Below are 19,353 nucleotides of genomic sequence, written 5' to 3'. Positions count from 1 at the left end.
AGGGCTTAACAGGTTCAATTCAATTTTGAATTGTCACCTGGAGTGTAAATAAAGACATTCCTAGCATGAATTGATGCAGAAAAAGCACAAATTAGAGCATCAACAATCCAACTCCCCTCCTTCCCCCTTCGTCCCTTGTTGCCCTTTTACTAGAAAAAACTGTTTTCTCAATAAAGATGGCATTTTCTGGGATCATCCTGTGCATCTATCAAGTATTTCCATCTGTGTTCCCCATCCATCTGGGAATAAATGATCGTGTCTGCGGAGGAGGGTGCAGTTCCGTGGCTGGCCGGCAGGTGGAGGTGTCGCCGCGCCGCTGTCCGCTAGGAGGTTTTGCTCCAACCGCTCCACTTTGTCCGTGGCCGTGACGTATTTCCTGGGGCTTGCACGGACCACTCAGCGGTACACCGGAGGGGTATCATGACTATTTATAACCAGCAGTTCTCTCTTATCAATTTTTCAACCGCTTCGCCGAGCGGTCGTCGGTCCTAACACCGCGGGGGGAGACAACAACACGCCGAGGTCGAACAGGATGTAAAAGGGGGTAAGTTAAGCGGATTGTAAGTTGTGCTGGAGCTTGTAATTGTACTTGTTTGGGGCTGCGTGGTCGGCGAGTTTGTCTCCGGTACCACAGAGACCCTGGCACCGGGCAGGACAGGGAGGCATTGGCATTATTGATCCCGGTTTGCTGTCAGTGTTTGTGGGATCGTGAAGGAGGGCAACTCGCGTCCCGAGGTGACGTCGACTGCGTCCTGTTCTCCTGTGGTTGTGTCTGCGAGGAATGTGTGTCTGTGCTCCTCGGTAGGGAGTAGTAAAATGTGAGGTCGGAAATGCTCTTCAGGGGTGGATGAGAGGAAAAGTGGGAGGCACCTGTGAGCACCGCGGTGTCAAGTTAATCACAACGCGGTGCAGTTTCAGACATATTTGTCCAGCGGAGGAGTTATCATCATTGGATCAACTCCAGCCGCCGCTTCGGGCTAAATAATGACTACGTGTTGTTGTCACGGATTTATCAACGCGTGAGGTGAGTCAACCGAGGGCAAGCTCAACACGTACCCCGATCAGCTGATGCATTTACACATCTTAACTTTCATAAACATTCAAGTGTTGTGGCGTTACAGGCCGGAGAAGTTTTCCTCCTTCCTGCAGTTAATCTCTGCTCCACATAACTATGTCCTTTCTGACAAAAACAGGACGTGTTGCTGTTTACACGGGCACACTTTACACTTAATATCTTGTGTATCAGCGAGTATGAAGGCTGTGGCTTTACGACTGAACTTTGTCACAAGGAGTAATCAATGCAAAAACAGCTGATTTTGTTGGGTTAGACTGGGCTGGATTGTTGTTTTCTACATTTTCGAACTTCCTGTGAAACATGGACCTGAGCTTTAGCCATTTCACATAAATAAGTGTGCTTCATTTTGGAAACTGAGCTTCTAGTGTTGTCTTTGCTTCCACTAAGCCCGACACTGTAATACCTCTCCAGTGAAGCAATACTAAGCTACTGATCATTATGAATAAACACTTAAGCAATGTTGATAACATCGTTGCATGCACTTACATGAAGGCTACCAAATGAGAACAAGGCATCTCAAAAAAATAATGCCCATTGTTCTGAAGTAAGTGACTGCTTCCTTCTACTGTGTGATACAATTATTTAGTAGGGTGTTAAAGTTGATGCCTGAAATACAAACCTCTTAACTAAATGCATGTACTAGTTGTTAACTCAACTCAAACATATTAATTGATTACCAAAAAGTTGCAATTGAACTGATGTTTACCAACCAATTAACTAATTGTCTTAAACAGATGCACCAGGGATAACATGAAGAACAGGCGAGACCTTTTTGATAGTTCGCAGGCACTTGTTTAGGCTAATTGTCCGTCAAGCAATAACCGCCAATGGCTTTTACAATATATAGATTCCCATTGTAAGAATGATTCACAAAGATGATCGCACTTTGCACACATTCAATACTTTGTGACCAACTTTACGGTAGTTTCGTCGGGTGGGGTCATTGTTATATCAGGTATACAGTCATATTAAATACAAAGTTCAATGGTGGAAATCCTACACCACTGAAGAAAGAGGTAAAACCCTCCATGTCATCAATATCCTGTATTCACCAAGACAAACAATGTGGCGAAGAAGCTGTTGAATGAAACATGAAGGAGTTTCTGCTTTGTGACATCCTGAAACAAGGCTTTTATACTCATTGTGTCAGGATGAGGATTTATTTGACTATTTAGGTGGTATACAATTCCACCATTTCCTTTCCTCTTGTTTCCCTTTGACTTGACACACTATGTCACAACAGTCTATGAAGTGACCTAAGCACAAATATTTGAATATCATTTCCCCTGCTTTCTGTTTGTCATTCAGCTTCTATTGAAAGATGTGTGAAAGAGACTTCTGCGAATAACACACTCTTTTGTGTTTGCCTAAATACAGTTGTTTTTCATAAGATTTATTTTTAAACATTAGAATATACATGATATTGATCAATTCAGTTAAACATCTAAAATACTCATAGCAAGTGTTTTCAACACCTTCATTGTACACAAACAACAAAGTTAAGATTCAAAACATTTGCTTTGACATAAACAATATATGCTTTTAGATGAAGTGCCCCGCTTGCAGATGATGTTAATTTAGCTGCAGATTCATATAACTGCAACCTTAAGCACATATTTTAGAGTAAACAAGGCACACGAGTAAAAGCTAATTTGGAAACCAGAAAACATAACAATTAACCTTTTAATACCTTTTCTTTGTTATAATAATGGTCTGAATGTTGAGTTGCTGCTGGTAATTACAATAAAGACCATGTTTTGCTAAATTGAGGCTTTGTCTAGCACATTTGCTGTAAAACCTCTCTGTAATTAACCTTAATCAAAGTGAAATATTAGTGCCTCCACACGGATAGTTACTCTGAAGGGAGGGAAATTAGATGTTGGGTATTCTGCTGTCTGTATGACACTTACTATGTGATGATGATGATGTTATTGTTACTGTAGTTATGAACCCCGTTTTTTATACTATCTGCCATGAGCATACATCATTGTCACAATTTAGGAACTGAGGAATAATTGAGTTGTTACTGCAATGTGGGATTTTCAGGTGTTGATTATGGCATATTCATTTAACTTAAGTGTTATTTCATCAGTTTGCCACACAAACTCAGCTTGTTATTCTAAATCTCAGTGGGCTATCTGAGCGCTCGCTCTGTGATATTGACAATGCGTGAACAGGTGATTAAAATAAAGTCATGTGTGGAAAAAGGTTCATATTGGCTAATTGTATTACAGCTAATTTATATCTCATTAAAATGTAAAAATAAACTGATGAGATGTAAACGGTTTTCTTTTAAAAACATCCTGATGAGTGCGGTAACGAGGCTGGTATTATCCTTTTGGGTTTAATGATACTTGGCTAATTATAATTTGGTGTAGTTTCTGTGTGTTATAACCTCTGTTATCGCAGTCTGCCATATGGAATCCTTTACCGTGGAAACACTAAAGAGCACTCGCAGTGCGACGGTCGGCTTCTCCTCTGTTCCTCGGGAACAATAAAGAGGTTGGGCAGTAGTTGCTCCATGGTGTGTGGTTTTCACGCTGACGTTAAAGAAACTGAGTGGTTGAGCGCCCTGATGAGGTCACAGCCGTCAGAGCTTATAAGTCGATGTGTGTCTGGAAATCAAACAGAGGTTTGGAACCGTTCGCTCTGTTTACCTGTGGCATCGAAGGACAGAGGGCAACGTTGAGTGAGTTGTGCCAACAGATTTATCACGAGCTGTCTTTGTTTCTTTTTGGCTTATTTGAATTGTTTGCTGTATTTGAATTTTTGACTGAATTAAATTGTTATCTGTTTTATTTATTGTTACATACTAACTCAGGATCGTGCACTTCTGTGATGTTTGGATGGACTTGCATTGCCACTTGTTCAGTTTAAGATTTCATTGGGCATTATTGTTGTGTATGCTGTCGTCCTGTGGCGTCACAGAAGACAAATGTCCATTTTATGAAATTGTAATAGACAATAAATGCAATCTGAATCTTATTACTTTAGATTTCTTAAAATAGCCACCTTGTGTTTCCCCAATGTCAGTGGGAACTGAGCAGATGATTGATAAAAGTAAACATGTAATTAATGCTGTGTTTGGATCCATGCTACTTAATGTAGGCTGATTTGATTGTGTTTATGGGTTTAAATAAGCTTAACTCAGCTGGAAGGTAGAATTAAAACGCGGTGGAGGGATTTATGTGTTACTGAAGATGGGCACGTTCTACTTTGAGAGACACAGCACCCGATTTGATCTGCTTGGTTAAATATACGCGGTGTTTGTTTTATTAAATAGTAGTCTCTGTTGTGCGACTAGCTGTTATCCACATATAAATGAACATCTTTTGCTGAAATGCTTGTACGGATTAGCAGCTTGCCGTACCGACTCAGTCAGGCCGACCGCTAACGATGCAGCTACCTGTGGCTTCACAGCACATTGGATAAAGTCTCTCTTAACCCTTTAGAAGTTACTCTGTTATTCTAGTCATCAAGTCTTTAAAACAGTGTTAGGTTGTATCTTTCTCACCTTACGTCTTATAATATTTCCACATGGGTCAGGATATTGCATTAGGATTCAAACATTAATTTGTATCGCCACTGATAAAGCAGCGCTTCATTTGGAAAACACATTTTAGGTTTGTTAGCAAACAATAAGAGTGAAATGTAACCACATACGTATAAATGCCACTTATAATGGAAGTGATTCACAGAAGCTATATTTGTTTCAACAACATAGGAAAAAGAAAGACGTGATCTCATCAAGGAAGGCATTTCTGAGTAACCAGCCTGACGGGAACATCAGATGGATTTCAACAGAAGAGAGAGTCATTTTTCCATTGGACCATTTATAACAAAATGTTGCCCAGTGCCCACTGAGATAAATTGGCTGTGACATTTAATGGAAGCTCATTTTTGAAAATGCAGGTTTTCGCCTCATGTTCCTTGTTATTTAAATGTAAATGAACGCAGAACAGGAGCCCTATTCCAACCAACAAACCGAATTAGGAGTTGTACATGTTTTGCAAAAATACCTGTCAAGGTATTTCATCGGTTTAAACAAAATCCTTATCTATTATAGCTGAACATTTAGGAATGGGGAGCGGGTTTACTAAAAGCTTTGTGAATGTAGTAGCTCTGCCACGGAGGTTAGGTTTTCAGTGTGGTTTGTTAATTTGCCTGTTTGTCAGCAGGCTTAGGGAAAAACGACTGGCCGATTTCATTAACCGTGGTGCAGCACGGGCCTAGAAGAAGAACCCATTAACTTTTGGAGCAGATCTGAATCATGGTGCAGGAACACACATTATTATTCGCTTATGGGAACAGCCTCAGCCGCGCTACCCTTGTAGTTTGTCTATGTATCAGCGTCTCAGTGAATAGATTTAGTCCAATTAAGAAACAGCCGCTGAATGAACAATAAACTATTAATGATGAACGTCCCAGCTGCCTCTAAACACATCATTCTTTCTTCACAACAAACTTTTCAGGAGCAATTTGAGAGCTTGTTTGTTCATGTGGAGTAGTGGCACAGCGAGTTCAATTTGAGTTTTCTGTTCAGCTATCCCAGGACAGGGGCTGTTTTATACAAGTCTGACACCTGCAGAAAGATGAGAAAACTAAAGAGACTTGAAGCAGAAGAACAATGTGACTGCAAGAAGGAGGAAACCAAGAAAAATAAGCACTTTATTCAGAGAACTCCAGTCATCTCAGGGGCTACAATAGAGGTGGCACTTTGAGTAATAGTGTCAACAGACTGAAGGCGCTGCTGACCCTCCTCGGTCCAAACCACAGTTTGGAGGCTACATCGTACCAGGAAACAATTACACCATGAGCTCTGGCTTCTGTATCTATACTATCATAGAATGGCATTTATTAAGAGGTGTTCTTATGGCGTCCTATATGTGTAGGCTCACGGCCCCTACACACCGCGGCGTGCATTGTCGCTTGCCGGCGGGGGGGGCTGAAACTCGACCAACAACCAATCACATGAATCTCCCGCCCCAGACACACAAGCACGCCGTGTGATTGGCTAGAGCTTGTACTGGCGGATGATTCGATTGGCTGACGCCTCCATCGAGGCGGCAAAAGTAGAACATTGCTCGCGAGAGAAGCTACGCTTTGCTCCCACAATACAGTTCGGCGAATCGTGACGTCACCCAATTCAAAGTGAATGGGCAGAAGCGTTGAAGCGGCAACTCACGCCGCTGTGTGTAGGAGCCGTCACTCCAAAGACGTACCCACACTCAAATCAGTGCATTGTATGCTGCAGTGAAATGTTATTCTCTGACACTTTAAGTGTGTACGTTCTCTCCTTGGCCGGAGCCATTCAGCGGCTGTCTCAGTAATTTAAACTCCACGTCGTAGTGAGGCTGACCTGCTGCAATCCCTCAGCTTCCAAGGCGAGGTCTGGCTTTTCCAACCACACTTCTCCACCTCTGCATGCAACTCAGTACACCTAAGCATTTTCCTTTCGTGAGCTTCATCTACCCTCCCACGGGAGTGTAAACGCCAGATTTTGCTGCTGTGTGTCTGACCACAACATCAGGCCTGGCCTTGGCGTCCTGCTCGCTGCTTCCTGTGGGATTATCCGATGCCTGTACTTAGCCCGGCTGCAGTACGCCTGCTCCAGACTAGTGTTGGGGTGGCTGTTTTTCCTCATGGTCAAAACAGATCATATATAACTCGATAGTGTTGATTAATGTTAGCCATTTCAACACGTCTGTTTTCATTTATCTTGAGATCTGAGAACCTTCACAGTTTATTCCTCTATTCCTGTATCTATTCCCCATTCAATCATACATTGAAGCCACCTGAGGGTAAAACTAAATCTAATTTCGAAGAAATGTTCTTTGTTGGCCTAATATGAATAGTTCCCTTGAAGCTATAGCGTTTTGATTCCCTCTGTGAAACTGGTCGGACCTGCCTGGTTCGGGCTGGCCGGGCTTTCATTTTAGAAATTCCTCTGGGCTTGGTGTGGTTAGCGCCCATTTTCCAGTTCTACTAGTTTGCTTATGCCTTGCCATCCCTAAATTGGTAAACTATTGGTCTTAGTCGAAAATGAAATCCTGAGTCATAAGTCATTTTCGGGGTATTTTTTCATGAAGGATTTCCACAAACCCTTCACCTCATCTCTAAAAAAAAACAACCTATACAGATTTGATGAATCAGTTATTGGTTTAGTCGACACAATTGTGGATTGAGTGTTAGTCGATTAAGAATGGATTTGATAACGAACACACAAGCGCTATTAGTGCTATAATCAATAATCTAATGTTATGCATAGTTTGAATATCAACATCGCTGCTTTCTGAAAATCCTTTCCCTGAAGCAGAGACACCTGATCCCACTTTTCATTAATGAGGAAACACTTTCTGGATTGTGTTGAACATTTTTGTCACAAAACGACTTTATTTGACTTAGCTTGTAGTACATTTTGAACAGTGGAAATGCGGCTTTTAATATGGGCTCAGTCCATAAACAACTGCTGTCACTCGGGTCGGGCTCATACAGAAACTATGCAGGTTCATGTATGGTCAGGTTTGATCGTCGCTCTAATCCTGTCATTCCAGAGTACATAGTCTTCTTCCATGTAACAGTGTTATGACACACAACTCTCAGCCTTTTACACAGCTTTCTAAACATAGCAGATGTTTATTCTCTATTGTGTTATTTTCTTCTCTTTTTCCTGTCAGGTGAGCTGTGACTGCCCCCTTTCTTTGTCTCTCCGTGCACCTGCGTGTACTGTGGGCAGCCCCGGCCCGTCGGAGAGGCGCTGTGCTCAGAGACTGCGCTGCGCTAGGAGCACCCATGGCTTCTGGCCCCTCATGTCCCCCTGTCGGCGGCAGGCTCCGGCTGAAGGAGCTGCTACTCGGGCCTCTGCTGGTCTTACTGGTTTCTGGGCTGGAACCGGTTCTGTGTCAGAAGGTCTACACGAACACATGGGCTGTCCACATACCTGGAGGTCAGGAGGGAGCTGATCTAATCGCAAATAAACATGGGTTCATCAATCAAGGACATGTGAGTACTAAGATGCACTTTTTGGCTCTTTTATCTATTTTTGAAGACGCAGTAGTATAATGGTCAGGTTTGATTAAAAGCTCAAAGAACTATGGCGCTTTAGACCAGGGGTGATTCTAGCTCCATGTGTGGAAAATAAAGCAAACTACATTTTGACTATGCAAATGTTTTGTTGGATCCGCCTCCTTAAAGATTGCATTAAAAGGAGGTGGACTTGCTGTTCCTCACTGTATAATCTCTGACTTGTTAATGTGTGCTTGTGTGTGAATATATGAGTTATTTATGATTCTTTAGAACTTTTATAGTTGATTTTATTGGGGTTCCTGTTGGCTTAGTTGCCAGAGAGTAATGTTCAGTGGGAGAGCAGCTCGTCCTTTTCCCACAATTTCATCTGCTTTCGTCATGCCCAAGACATACACTTGAATCTATTAATACTAAATTATTAGTAGTTCCAAAATGTATGATAAGCCAGTTTCAGTCAGGCTGTTGTGTGACTGTAGGGCGAGACATGATCACCACTCAATGACATCTAGTCTGTTTCTTATTGTCTCAAAAAGGATTCTTTACAGCTCTTTCAAATGTACTGATCACATATACATGTCGCAACAATATATATATTTTTAACTCTGGTGGTTTACTTGTTACTGAACCATTTATAACAATAGTCTTAAAGGTGGGGTAGGTAAGTTTGAGAAACCGGCTCGAGACACACTTTTTGTTATATTCCATGGAATGCTCATTGCTATCGGGATTTTTAGAGCTTTGACAAAAAATCCATTAAAAAATGTCATCTGTGGAAGCCTTAGTGCTGTAAAAAGCACGACCAATCATCTGAGCCAGGCCGGCTAAAATAACTGGATGGTCTACCTGCCTGTCAGCCTTCCACCTGAGCACAAACTTATCTCGTGCCCTCATTGGTCATGTGTGTGTTGGAGGAGGGGCTCTGTGAGGACGTGGCAGATTTTCTCCGGCTGTGTATTTTCAAATTCTCGCGCACTCGAGCTGGTTTCTCCAAAATTACCTACCCCACCTTTAAGTCACAGTCTAAAGTCACAACTGAATCTAAAACCAGGAACAGATTCAAAGTTTTATAAAACATACAAGGGTAAAAAGGGCTTCAAATGACTAACAACGTGCTTTTAGTGCTGACTGACAAGGAATAGCACATATTGAGCAATTGTGTAAAAAGTTGCTGAAACATAGTATGATTAGAACTTTGTCCCAGTTTCATAGGAGAATGGTAATCTATAACAAAAACATTTAGTTTGCTCGTTCATGCTACAGATCTATATGTAAAAGCTGAAAAGAAAGATCTTTCCATATGTGTAGACAGCGGTGTCCAACGGGGACTCGGCAGTGGGGGAGTGTGGTGTGAGTCAACTTGGGAAGATGTGAGTGAACTTTAGTCGAGCTGTGGGCGTGAGCTCACATGTGTATGACCTGGATTATAAAATCCCCCTCAAACACATGGCACTGCATTTTAACTCTCTATTTAGAACAATCTGAAAGTTTAGACACAAATAATCTTTCCTTTTCTTACCAACTTTTTGTTGTTGTTGGCATACCCGACTTTATTTGAGGACACTAGTGTAGGTGCAAGGTGAGAATAAAACCTGGTTATTTGTTATGCGCTGTAACTATTTGGCATCAAGTTGCTCCATATGTCAAATAATCAACGCCTGGATCAAAACGGTTACAATTCCCAAACACCAGACACTGTTTGATTATTATATAAGAGTTGGATTGAGCTAAAATAAGTTTCCAGTCAACACACTTTCTGTAAAAGGTTTGGATTATTAAAATCGTTCTTGCTTGCTAGACACAGAGCAGGCAATGTAACATTTCCTGTTTGCTTTAGTACAATTCACTTTTGTATCTTTTCCTGTTTGACCTCAGTGCAAATAAATTATCCTTTTTATATTGTCTGTAAAGAAATGTCAGACTTTTTAAATGATGAAGTCTTCAGCAGGACTAAAGGTTTGTATACCAATGAATATCCGTTTTAGGGTTCAATGTAAGTTTTTGCACTTACTCTTACGTTTTGTTGTTAGGTTACTGCTGATCCTTCTTTCAACCCCAAACTCTTTAAAAAACAACTTTCAAAGTATGTTAACAAATGTACGTACCTATGTCATACTTAAATAATAGTTTATATATCAATATTGTTTTATATGTAACATCAAACCACATTATAGGATCATCTATTCCTCTATACTTGTTTTGAGGAAGTGCAGTGTAGTGGAGTTGTAATTGGCAGATTGCAAAATGTACCTTTCACACTGTCAGGCTTAAGTGTGACATTGCACTAATTTAGGTTTATAAACAAAGTTTCATGAGAAATGTAAGGATGCCAAAAGTGTGCCTTTACTTTTTCAGAAAGTGGGGAAAAAAAGCCATATAAACTGAAAACAAGCAGCTCTCATTGCAGATGTTTAATAACAGGCTCAGCACTTTCCAGGGAACCATGTTCTGCTTTGCACCATATGGTGTTTCTGGTCATGACCAGGAATGTAATGTGTGCTGTGAATCATAGCACGCAGACTGGTGAGTAATCTTTCTTTAAACCTTTAACTATGTATTGCCTGTGGACACCCAGGACTCCAGACAAAATAATCACACCCAAGTACTTGCAGAACTGCCTCCAGGAGACGAGGAGCTGTGTGGTTTGGCTGCTCTCAGCAACTTGCTATCATAACTTATGATATTTTGAGGGAGGGAAAACCCATATTGTTTGTCTGACTAGAGCTGGTTTGATGAGGTAGTCTTGACACAGCGTTTAAGATGGAAAAATGGCAGAGCAGGGGCCCGTCTCATGAAGAAGGCTCAATAAAGTTTTCTGCATAAATGCTGCATAAAGCCTTGAGCTCTCAAATGTGATACATGGACTGAAGTAAAAACAGATGTTCCAGATTTTGACTGAAAGCAGTTGTTCTTCTTATTCAACCGGCTTCATAACTTATAACCCTGAGCTGGATTACTTTTTTCAAATAGTTAGATAACCCCAGTTACAGTTCACCAGATCACCAAGGAGCAGCCTGACCTGGCCTGGTATTTGGTCTTTAAAGATATTCATAGAAACCATCTTGTGCTGCAAAAGAATCTGTTCGTTACCTGTTTCTTTATAACCACGGCAACGGTTTTCAAAAGTAATGTCAGTTTGACATAATCAAACAAAAAGAAAGAGAAGATCCTCTTTCTGTATGTGCTGGTTGTTCCTCTTCTTGAGGAAGTTCCTGTCGTGTTGAAATTAAAGATATGGTTACAAAAATGAATAAAAAACATTTTTCAGTTTAGAGCTCCAACAATAAGCCAATTAAATAATTGGCTGATTAACCGCAGATTTTTTGGAAAGTGTTCTTAGTCCATGTATCATTTTGAGTAATGTTTCAGCTCTGGGTCCTAATCCCATAATGAAAAAAGGGCTGAAAACACCTAATATTTTCAAATGATCGATTATTCTACTGATTGTTTTGTTTAATAGTTGTTGAATGAGGATGCTGTTTGCTGTTTTATTAAGTTGCCTGCTTCAGATGGCTTCAGACGGATTCCCGTTGGACACGGTCAGTATTAGGACTGGCACCTTGACATGGCCATGATGAACCTCAGAGTAAATGACATGGAACAGTCACATCTGTTAAGCCCCTGTTATGGATGCATCCTCTCTGCTCAATGCATTTGAAAGTTGGGGTATAACCACGAGTGATGACTGTATTAAATACGCTCCTGCATTCAGGACGTCACTGCTCATTGATAAACTGAAGCCATTACCTCAGAGATGGAAACAAACAAATCTGTTAAGCTTTTTTCTTTTGCCTGAAGCTGCGAGGGAAATGAGTGTCGCTTTGTGAGCTATGCGTGGTGAGTGACTCTGTGGTGTGTTCAGGTGTCGGTGTCAGGCTGGAGGGGAGGATCAGAGACTGCAGCTGGGCAGGTTTTACAGCTCTGATGACGGTCGTTTTTTTTATTTTCCTCGCCCTCTCTCTTCCCACTCAGACTATGGCACCCATAAACCCCATGTCTTAAACATGTCAGACTTTATGATCCATCACAATCCATCACGGCACACGCAGCATGTTGTCAAGCAGGCGAAGGCACAGTTTTAGTGAACACATACTTAACATTCTCATGTTGCACTCATGTTGAGTAGAACATCATTTTTTTTAATGATTTTGCGAGGATAATAGAGATTTGATTTACTGTAACGGCAAGTTTCAACTTCTGAGTTCATTTTATTTCTATGGGATACGTATTTCTATTTGTTAAAGTTATACATTTTTGCTGCATCTAAGTATCAGTATGTTATTGATAGAATGTCAGGAGACAGGGAGGAAGGAACGTCACAGTTAACAACAATATAACACTCGGAGATAATCATTTGACTGTAGAATAAATACAAGCAGGAGCAGAAATTGCTCACATTTGCTTTTGATATTTACACAAGTGTACAAAATTACACTTGGAAACCCCCGCATAAAGCCGCCAGTCGCCTTCGAGTGTTATTGTGGTTTCTGCCGTTCCTTGTTTTACTATTTATTTATCTTTATTTGGCTGCTGCTCTTAGTAGTAGCAGTAATGTGGCCCGTAAAACTAAAATGTATTTTTGTCCAGAGGGCCTTTTATTGGAGGTTAAGAGATTAAAGTGGGAGACAGAGACGAGGACATTGTCTGAAATGTTCGAACCGGCTTACCAGGCGTTAAATGTTTTTTTTAACGTCCAATATAATGCCTCATACTTGATAGATATTTTCTTTGTACTTTGAAGGTTAGACACACAACAGGCTTGTCATCTGGCAGATGTGATGCATCTGCTCGTCTTTGCTGACTCTAGTTCCTAGCGGTTGGTTTGGTTTGTCGGGGCCATTAGTCGTACGGAGTCAGTTCCCTCTTCTGTCACTACTAATCAATCAGGGCCTGAGCTCCAATGTGACAGTGGGGTTGGTCGTTTGTCAGCGAGGAAACTTTAAGGTAACGTTTGCTGACAGTAGCAAATAATGTAAAAATTCCAACTGCAGCAGCTGTCTCAGTTGATCTACCCCCCCACTTTGCTCTATCTCTTGCATAGTTGTCATATCATTCATCCTTCCTCTCTTTTTGAAAAGATAATAAGGAATACAGTGTACCTGAAACTAATCAAGCACTCTGTTTAATAAATAAAAGGTTGCTCTGGGGGTTTTCAAATGGATTATACCTCTCATTTTGACTCTACATTATAGGCCCGTTTTATAACAAGAGGAATAATTAAACCTAAGTTAAAGTAATACAATTAAGAAACGGCTGACTCACACTGTGGTAAATGGCTATTAACTGCCAGCTTGCATCTCTGGATGGTTATTTTACATTTTAAAAGACATTTTCTTGCCCACATCATCAGGCTTGCACTGCCGTTTCTCAGTGGAACATTGTAGAGCTATGTCTGGTTCAATTGCACCTTCATTACGCCAGTATTTAAATAAATAGGCAAATGTGATTAGAGGCACTGCTGGAAGAAGTGATTTGATATTGAGGCCTGACACAGGTTACAAAAAAATAAAGGAGAATAACAATCATTGTTTTTTTAACACTTTTTTTTTTATTGATCTGTTAGCTCGACTGCTCAAGTACAGCGCTAGATGGATTCTTTTGATATTTTTCAGATCAAAAATCTTTTTATTGCGTTTCGACAATGCATAAGTAATGTTTGTCATTAGAAGTGGAAAGCAAAATATGTGCATACAAATGAGACAATGGTCTACTCTGTACTGATTGTATGTACAAAGAGAAAGAATAATTACAAAAAAACACAGACAATAACAACGACTAAAGCAATCCCCTACATTCACTGCCAGCGAGCCTCATACACACAATTTCTTATACACACAATTATTTACCAGGGACATTGTTAAATGAATATATATGCATGTAATACATATGCATTATCCGTACATGCAGCAAAAACCTATAATCATACACATCTACTGTACACACACACACACACACATACACATACACACACACATACACATACACATACACACACACGCGCTGCAGATAAGCTATACCAATAGCAGGTGGTTTTACAGAGTGTGGAATACATTTAAAAAGCTTCCCAGGCTTCCTGAAAGGTCCTGTTTGAGTATAGAAGTGAATATCTGATCTTTTGAAGTTTCATGCCGGACATAACGTCCGTCAACCACTGTGGATCCTTTTAATATTTTTAAGGTCACATGTCGAACGATGCTTCTCTGACTGTGGCCTCTGATTCACCATCTCTTCCATCTTGTAAACAACTCATGAAAGTTGACGAAGCCCTGTATCAGGAAACAACATGCTCTTTGCGATGTTGCAGGACGGCTTAATGGCCCTACCCTTTGTTGAGCAAAGTGTTATGCAATTTACATCATTTGGGTTTGTTGCATAACTCTAGTTTAATGTCGTTGTTGAGAAACAAAGCTGCACCATGTCACAAAGTGTTGTTTAGAATAGCACCATTTCTGAGAAAGTATATTAGTTTCCTGCTTCCTGGTCCTGGAATATGAAACAGGTTATTGTTGTTTCTTCAAGAAAAACTAAAATGATGTCAAATCTATATGACACTGTGTTTAGAGGGTGCAAGATAAACCCCTTGGTTTCCATAGACGCTCTATTTGTATTAGTTTGTTCATAACCAGAGGGAAAAAAGGTGATGAATGAATAAATAAGTCATCTATTCTACTTCAAAGTCAAATGTAGCACTTCTCAGAAGCGTGTTACTTCCCTTCTTGTGAGCAGTGGTTTCTGTAACTGGTGGAGGATAAAACCGTCTGTTTGTAGGCCGCCTGCCTTTATAGCTCATTCTGCCGGTCCACCCCAGGGCTTTGCATGTGAGGGAGGATTGTGTTGGGCATACTGTGCCCCCACTGTACTCCGTGGCACCATCTTGGCCTATTTTCGCTCCTGTCAGAAGTGGTTAGACCCCTTTTTATGAAGGTTATTAATATTCTGTTCAGCACAAGATTAAAGAAGGGGCAAAAGGAGATGGATATTATCTGCAGTTCTGATTCAGTAGATGAAATGACACTCCTATCAGTTACTCATGACGCAGCACTGAAGTTGAAGGACGCCTATGTGAGGACTTCACGTTTTAATCAGCTCACAACAAAAAGAAAATAATTTCTCGAGATATGGTGGCGGCGTGAACTTCTAATCTCTTCCTTCCACATTTGGTTGGTTTTCCCTTATATTTTTTTTAAGCTTTCTTAAAAAGAAAGACCCTTTTCCATAGGGTCTTGCACTATCGGATATTTAAAATGTTTTTCATATTAATATATAAAGTGATATCATTCGCATATCTGATTCTGATTCTAATAAGACTTTTGGGTTTTAAGATCCCATTTGCCTGCAAAGAGAGAAAGAATGCAATGTAAACATGTTAATAAAAAAGACGTATTCATCAGTATGTCACTTTGCAACTAGGTCAGTATTCCATTGTGCGTCCTCTCGAAATTGAATACTAATAATATGTTTAATTATTATAGCACCTTTCACAGACATAGAATTCACATAGTGTTTCACAAGTAAGAACAAAAGTTTAAAATGAAGACCACAGAAACATCAATACAATAACCACATGAGGCAGAAATGTAAGGTCAACATAAAAACAAAACACAGACCACGTAGAGTCCTGAAAGGAACAAACATAATAACAGAACACATCACACACATTTCAAATAGAAATAAAAGCCAATGTAAAAAGATAGGAATAACACTTTAAGCTATATTTTATTATTTGAATCTCTAAAATCCCAGTCTATTCTCATATCCCTATTTGACTGTAAGCACTGGAACTGGACGTTGTTCATTCATTTGTCTCTGCCCAACTTTACACAATGTTTGTGGTAACATAATTGCTGAAGTGACACCCCATGGTCATGAGTAATGTCTCCATTTGTTCATTAATCTGTGTCATTTAATTTGCTCGATTAAATAATGTAGTTTGAACTGTATGTAGTTTGCGGAAAGGGGTGGAGGCATGTTCGGTTGACTTACAATGATTTATCTTTGTTAAGTCATGAAAGTGTTCGCCAGGGACATGCACAGACATTTTGGGGGGCAGGAGCTCAAGTGAGAAAAAGAGCACTTCCCATAATAATTTATAAAAAAAATGTTTAAAACAAAAAGTAAAAAATAGTTGCACATCTCTGACTTACTGACCAATTTATTTTAATACACTCATGCAATTGTTTAATACTCAACAGAATTCTACAAAAATAATCAGTTAACACAGAGACAACGGTCTTCTTTAGTATTCACTAAGCACAAGAGCAGACAACAAACTAGTACAATTATTAGTTATTAAATGAGCAGCCAACAATCAAAATGATGAAGTTACTGTTTAAGGAAATTACAGGCAAAAAGATCGTTATGTCGGAATTCATCTTTAGAGTATTTTGGCTAATTAGCTGTGAACTCGAGGCACTGGCAGTTTAGTCATTTGTTCATCTCACTCACCTTCAAACAAGCCAAGAAAAACAGGCATAACATGGGACTTTAAGGTGGGAGGTGCTGCTACCTGTCTGTCTGAAGTGACTGTCCGCACCGCTGTGCAGGAGACGTGGAGGGAGAGGGGAGAGAGGGGAGAGGGGAGAGAGGGGAGAGAGGGGAGAGAGAGCATCAGAACTTCACAGTCTAATCTCCAGACCTGATATCTTTATTTTGTATTCAATCAATATATTTTTGGAAAGGGAAACTGTGCGCGAACAGCAGTAGATATATTTTCATTTATTGAAAAAAAAAAGAAAAGAAAAAAAAGCACCCCATTAAAAAAAAAAAAAGGCACTTTCGTTTCTCTGGAGGAAGAAAAAGGGCAGGGGCTCAAGCCCACTTTGATGTCTTTGTGTGCACGTGCCTGGTGTTCGAGAACTTGTTTGAAGTGCTGGTCCTCGAAGTGGTCCACTGCAGTTTACAAATACAGGTTGCGCACTCTTTGTCCTCTCTCCTAGGTTCTAAAAATTGCACTTTTTTATCTCACCTGCAACAACTTGTAATTGTTGAATGTCTCACCCTATGTCATAAGACTGTGAAGACATCATTGTATAAACTGCAACACCTCCATTGAGAGGCTCTGCTGAACCGTTCTTCCTGTGCGAACTGATCAGTGCTTCTCTCACATCTCTGTTGAAACTTTTTTGAAAAGTACTACCAGAGTGAATCGGAAAACACCAGAAATGAGAGGCTGAAGGTATGGACACCATAATTGGACTCTAGAGAAGTGAAGCAATTAACTGCGGGGAAATAGGGATTTGATGGACAATCTTCTGACGGGATATGATTGGCCCAGAGATGATGGAGGAAGAAGCTGCCTGCTGAGTGCTGAGATGAGCTGCTCTGCATGATTATGTAGAATCCCACACAGGTGTTTCCTCACCTTTGTGCTGGTTTGCCACCGAAACATCTGCCAGAAGCGAGAATCACCAACGCCTTCACATGAACCTTTCAAGACCTCTTTGCTTCTCCGCCTTACCGTAGCCTCCTGACGCGATGCCAGCACGTCTTTCATCTAACTATGTAGCAAACGGCAAAATGCAGAAACTGTGGCTTATTTCTGTTTTCCTCCAGCTGCATTGAAATGAAGAAATAGAATTTACTCAACTAAAATGCAGTCCTGTAAATCTACCCACATGAAAATAGCCTTTTAGGAATGAATTAACATTGAGAGGGTTTATGCTTATTTCTGCCATTTATTATTTGCAATCTTTAATGCTCTGAAGGTGAACAGAAAGATGTGTTTTACGATATTCTAATGTACACAAATGGAGCAATAAACCGTAGAAGCACAAAACATTTAATATATCAAGTACATTTTGCGGAGGGATACTTACAGGGGGAGTAAACATCGTTAAATCATAATGAAAATGAGGTATTCCTTTTCAAGCCCTTCATCTTTTGACAAAAAACAACCATATGGTTTTTGCAATATTCATAGATCGCTGATTCTGCCCTCTTTAATTATTAATGATATCTAGTGTATACGTAAAACTAACTTGAATAAAAGACACCTATTAAAACGTCATCACGATTTCTATTCATCCACGATATGTTACTTTACCCTGAGGGCCTTTCAGGGTCCTGGAGTCAAACACCTGGCTCAAACTCACCAGCTATATAGATCGCCACCTCTAAATATTTTATTATGCTTAAGCATGTTTTGTAGGCTGGTTTACTTGTGCAATATCTTCATTAATCTTTCACGCACCCCCCTGTGTACTGCGTCTCTGGCCTACTTTAGCCAATGAGAGCTGATGTCTCCAACAGAGTGTGCAGCCCCGTAGAGTGTAGCACGTCCCGCTAGAGATGGTGCTGCTTTGAAGTGCAGTATAATGATAGCGCTGCAAACACAATCCAGTCAGAACGGTTGGATGCCGGCCCTTGTTTGGTGCGGACCCATTAACAGGCAGGGCCTTTCATGCAGAGAAAGATGGTCTCTCATCTCGGTGCGGTTGATCAGCAGCAGAGTGGCGCATCTCTGCAGCCTCTTTGGTCCCTCTGGCTTTCGTCGTTTTGTTGCTGTCGATGAGAGAGCCTCCCTTTATCCCTCGACCAGGCCTCTCTCTCTCTAAGTAGACTCAGATCTCACTGCAGGCTTCTCTTCTTTGGAAGATAATGAACTGCAGCGGGAGACTTTTGCTTTTCACTCTAGTGGTCGATATTAAGAGAGCTGTGCTGCAGTTGGAATGTTCTTTTTGTATTTGATGAAATATACATTTAATCATAGAAACAAATGAGGCTGTCAACTTATTTTCAGTTTGAAAAAAGGGAGGATATAAATACATAACCATATGTGAAAACTAGGTAAATAGGGTTGAAGTGCATTTACCAACACACTTTCTCAGCCGATAGAAGCATCTCCATGTTTCTGAGAGACAATAACAACTTTATTTGAATAACATTTTTTTTGTATATTTGCTCTGTGTTAAGAGGAAGATCTTTGGTGCTAATACACCTTCAACAAATTATAAACCACGACAATCACATACACAAATAACTGCTCCAGTGTTATAATATTTGTGTTAATTTAAAATGAAGTATCCTAAATGGTCAAATGAAACCTCAATTTATCTTCTGTCATTATTTTTATTTTTTTAAAACGTGCTCAAAATCATGTATCTTGTGTTATTTTAACTTGAAGCATTCAAAGAGGAAATCTTTGCAAATAGTTGAAGTAAATAAGAAGCTGATGTTGCATATCAGAAATCCAAAACTCATCAAGGTGAACCTGACTTTATAAATGATATAACACACTGCAATATAGATGCAGAAGT

At 40.3% G+C, this 19,353-nt stretch overlaps 1 protein-coding gene across 3 annotated transcripts in view; it reads left to right on the top strand.

The window, feature by feature from the left end:
- The first annotated feature begins 377 nt into the window (after nucleotides 1-377).
- furina (furin (paired basic amino acid cleaving enzyme) a) overlaps nucleotides 378-19,353 on the top strand; it is an 85,257-nt gene continuing 66,281 nt past the window's right edge. The window contains exons 1-2 of one of the 3 annotated variants that reach the window (XM_079663700.1): nucleotides 378-544; nucleotides 7,753-8,077. In XM_079663700.1, the coding sequence (XP_079519826.1) occupies nucleotides 7,868-8,077 (210 nt within the window). In that variant the 5' untranslated portion in view covers nucleotides 378-544; nucleotides 7,753-7,867. Of the gene's footprint in view, nucleotides 545-872; nucleotides 1,025-3,711; nucleotides 3,765-7,752; nucleotides 8,078-19,353 lie in introns of those variants that run through there. The other 2 variants (XM_079663702.1, XM_079663701.1) reach the window with 2 other exon arrangements.

This window comes from Notothenia rossii, assembly GCF_949606895.1.
Source record: "Notothenia rossii genome assembly, chromosome: 2".
NCBI classification, from domain to species: domain Eukaryota; kingdom Metazoa; phylum Chordata; class Actinopteri; order Perciformes; family Nototheniidae; genus Notothenia; species Notothenia rossii.
Note: the sequence above shows the minus strand (reverse complement) of the source record. Positions and strands in the feature narration are given on the sequence as shown.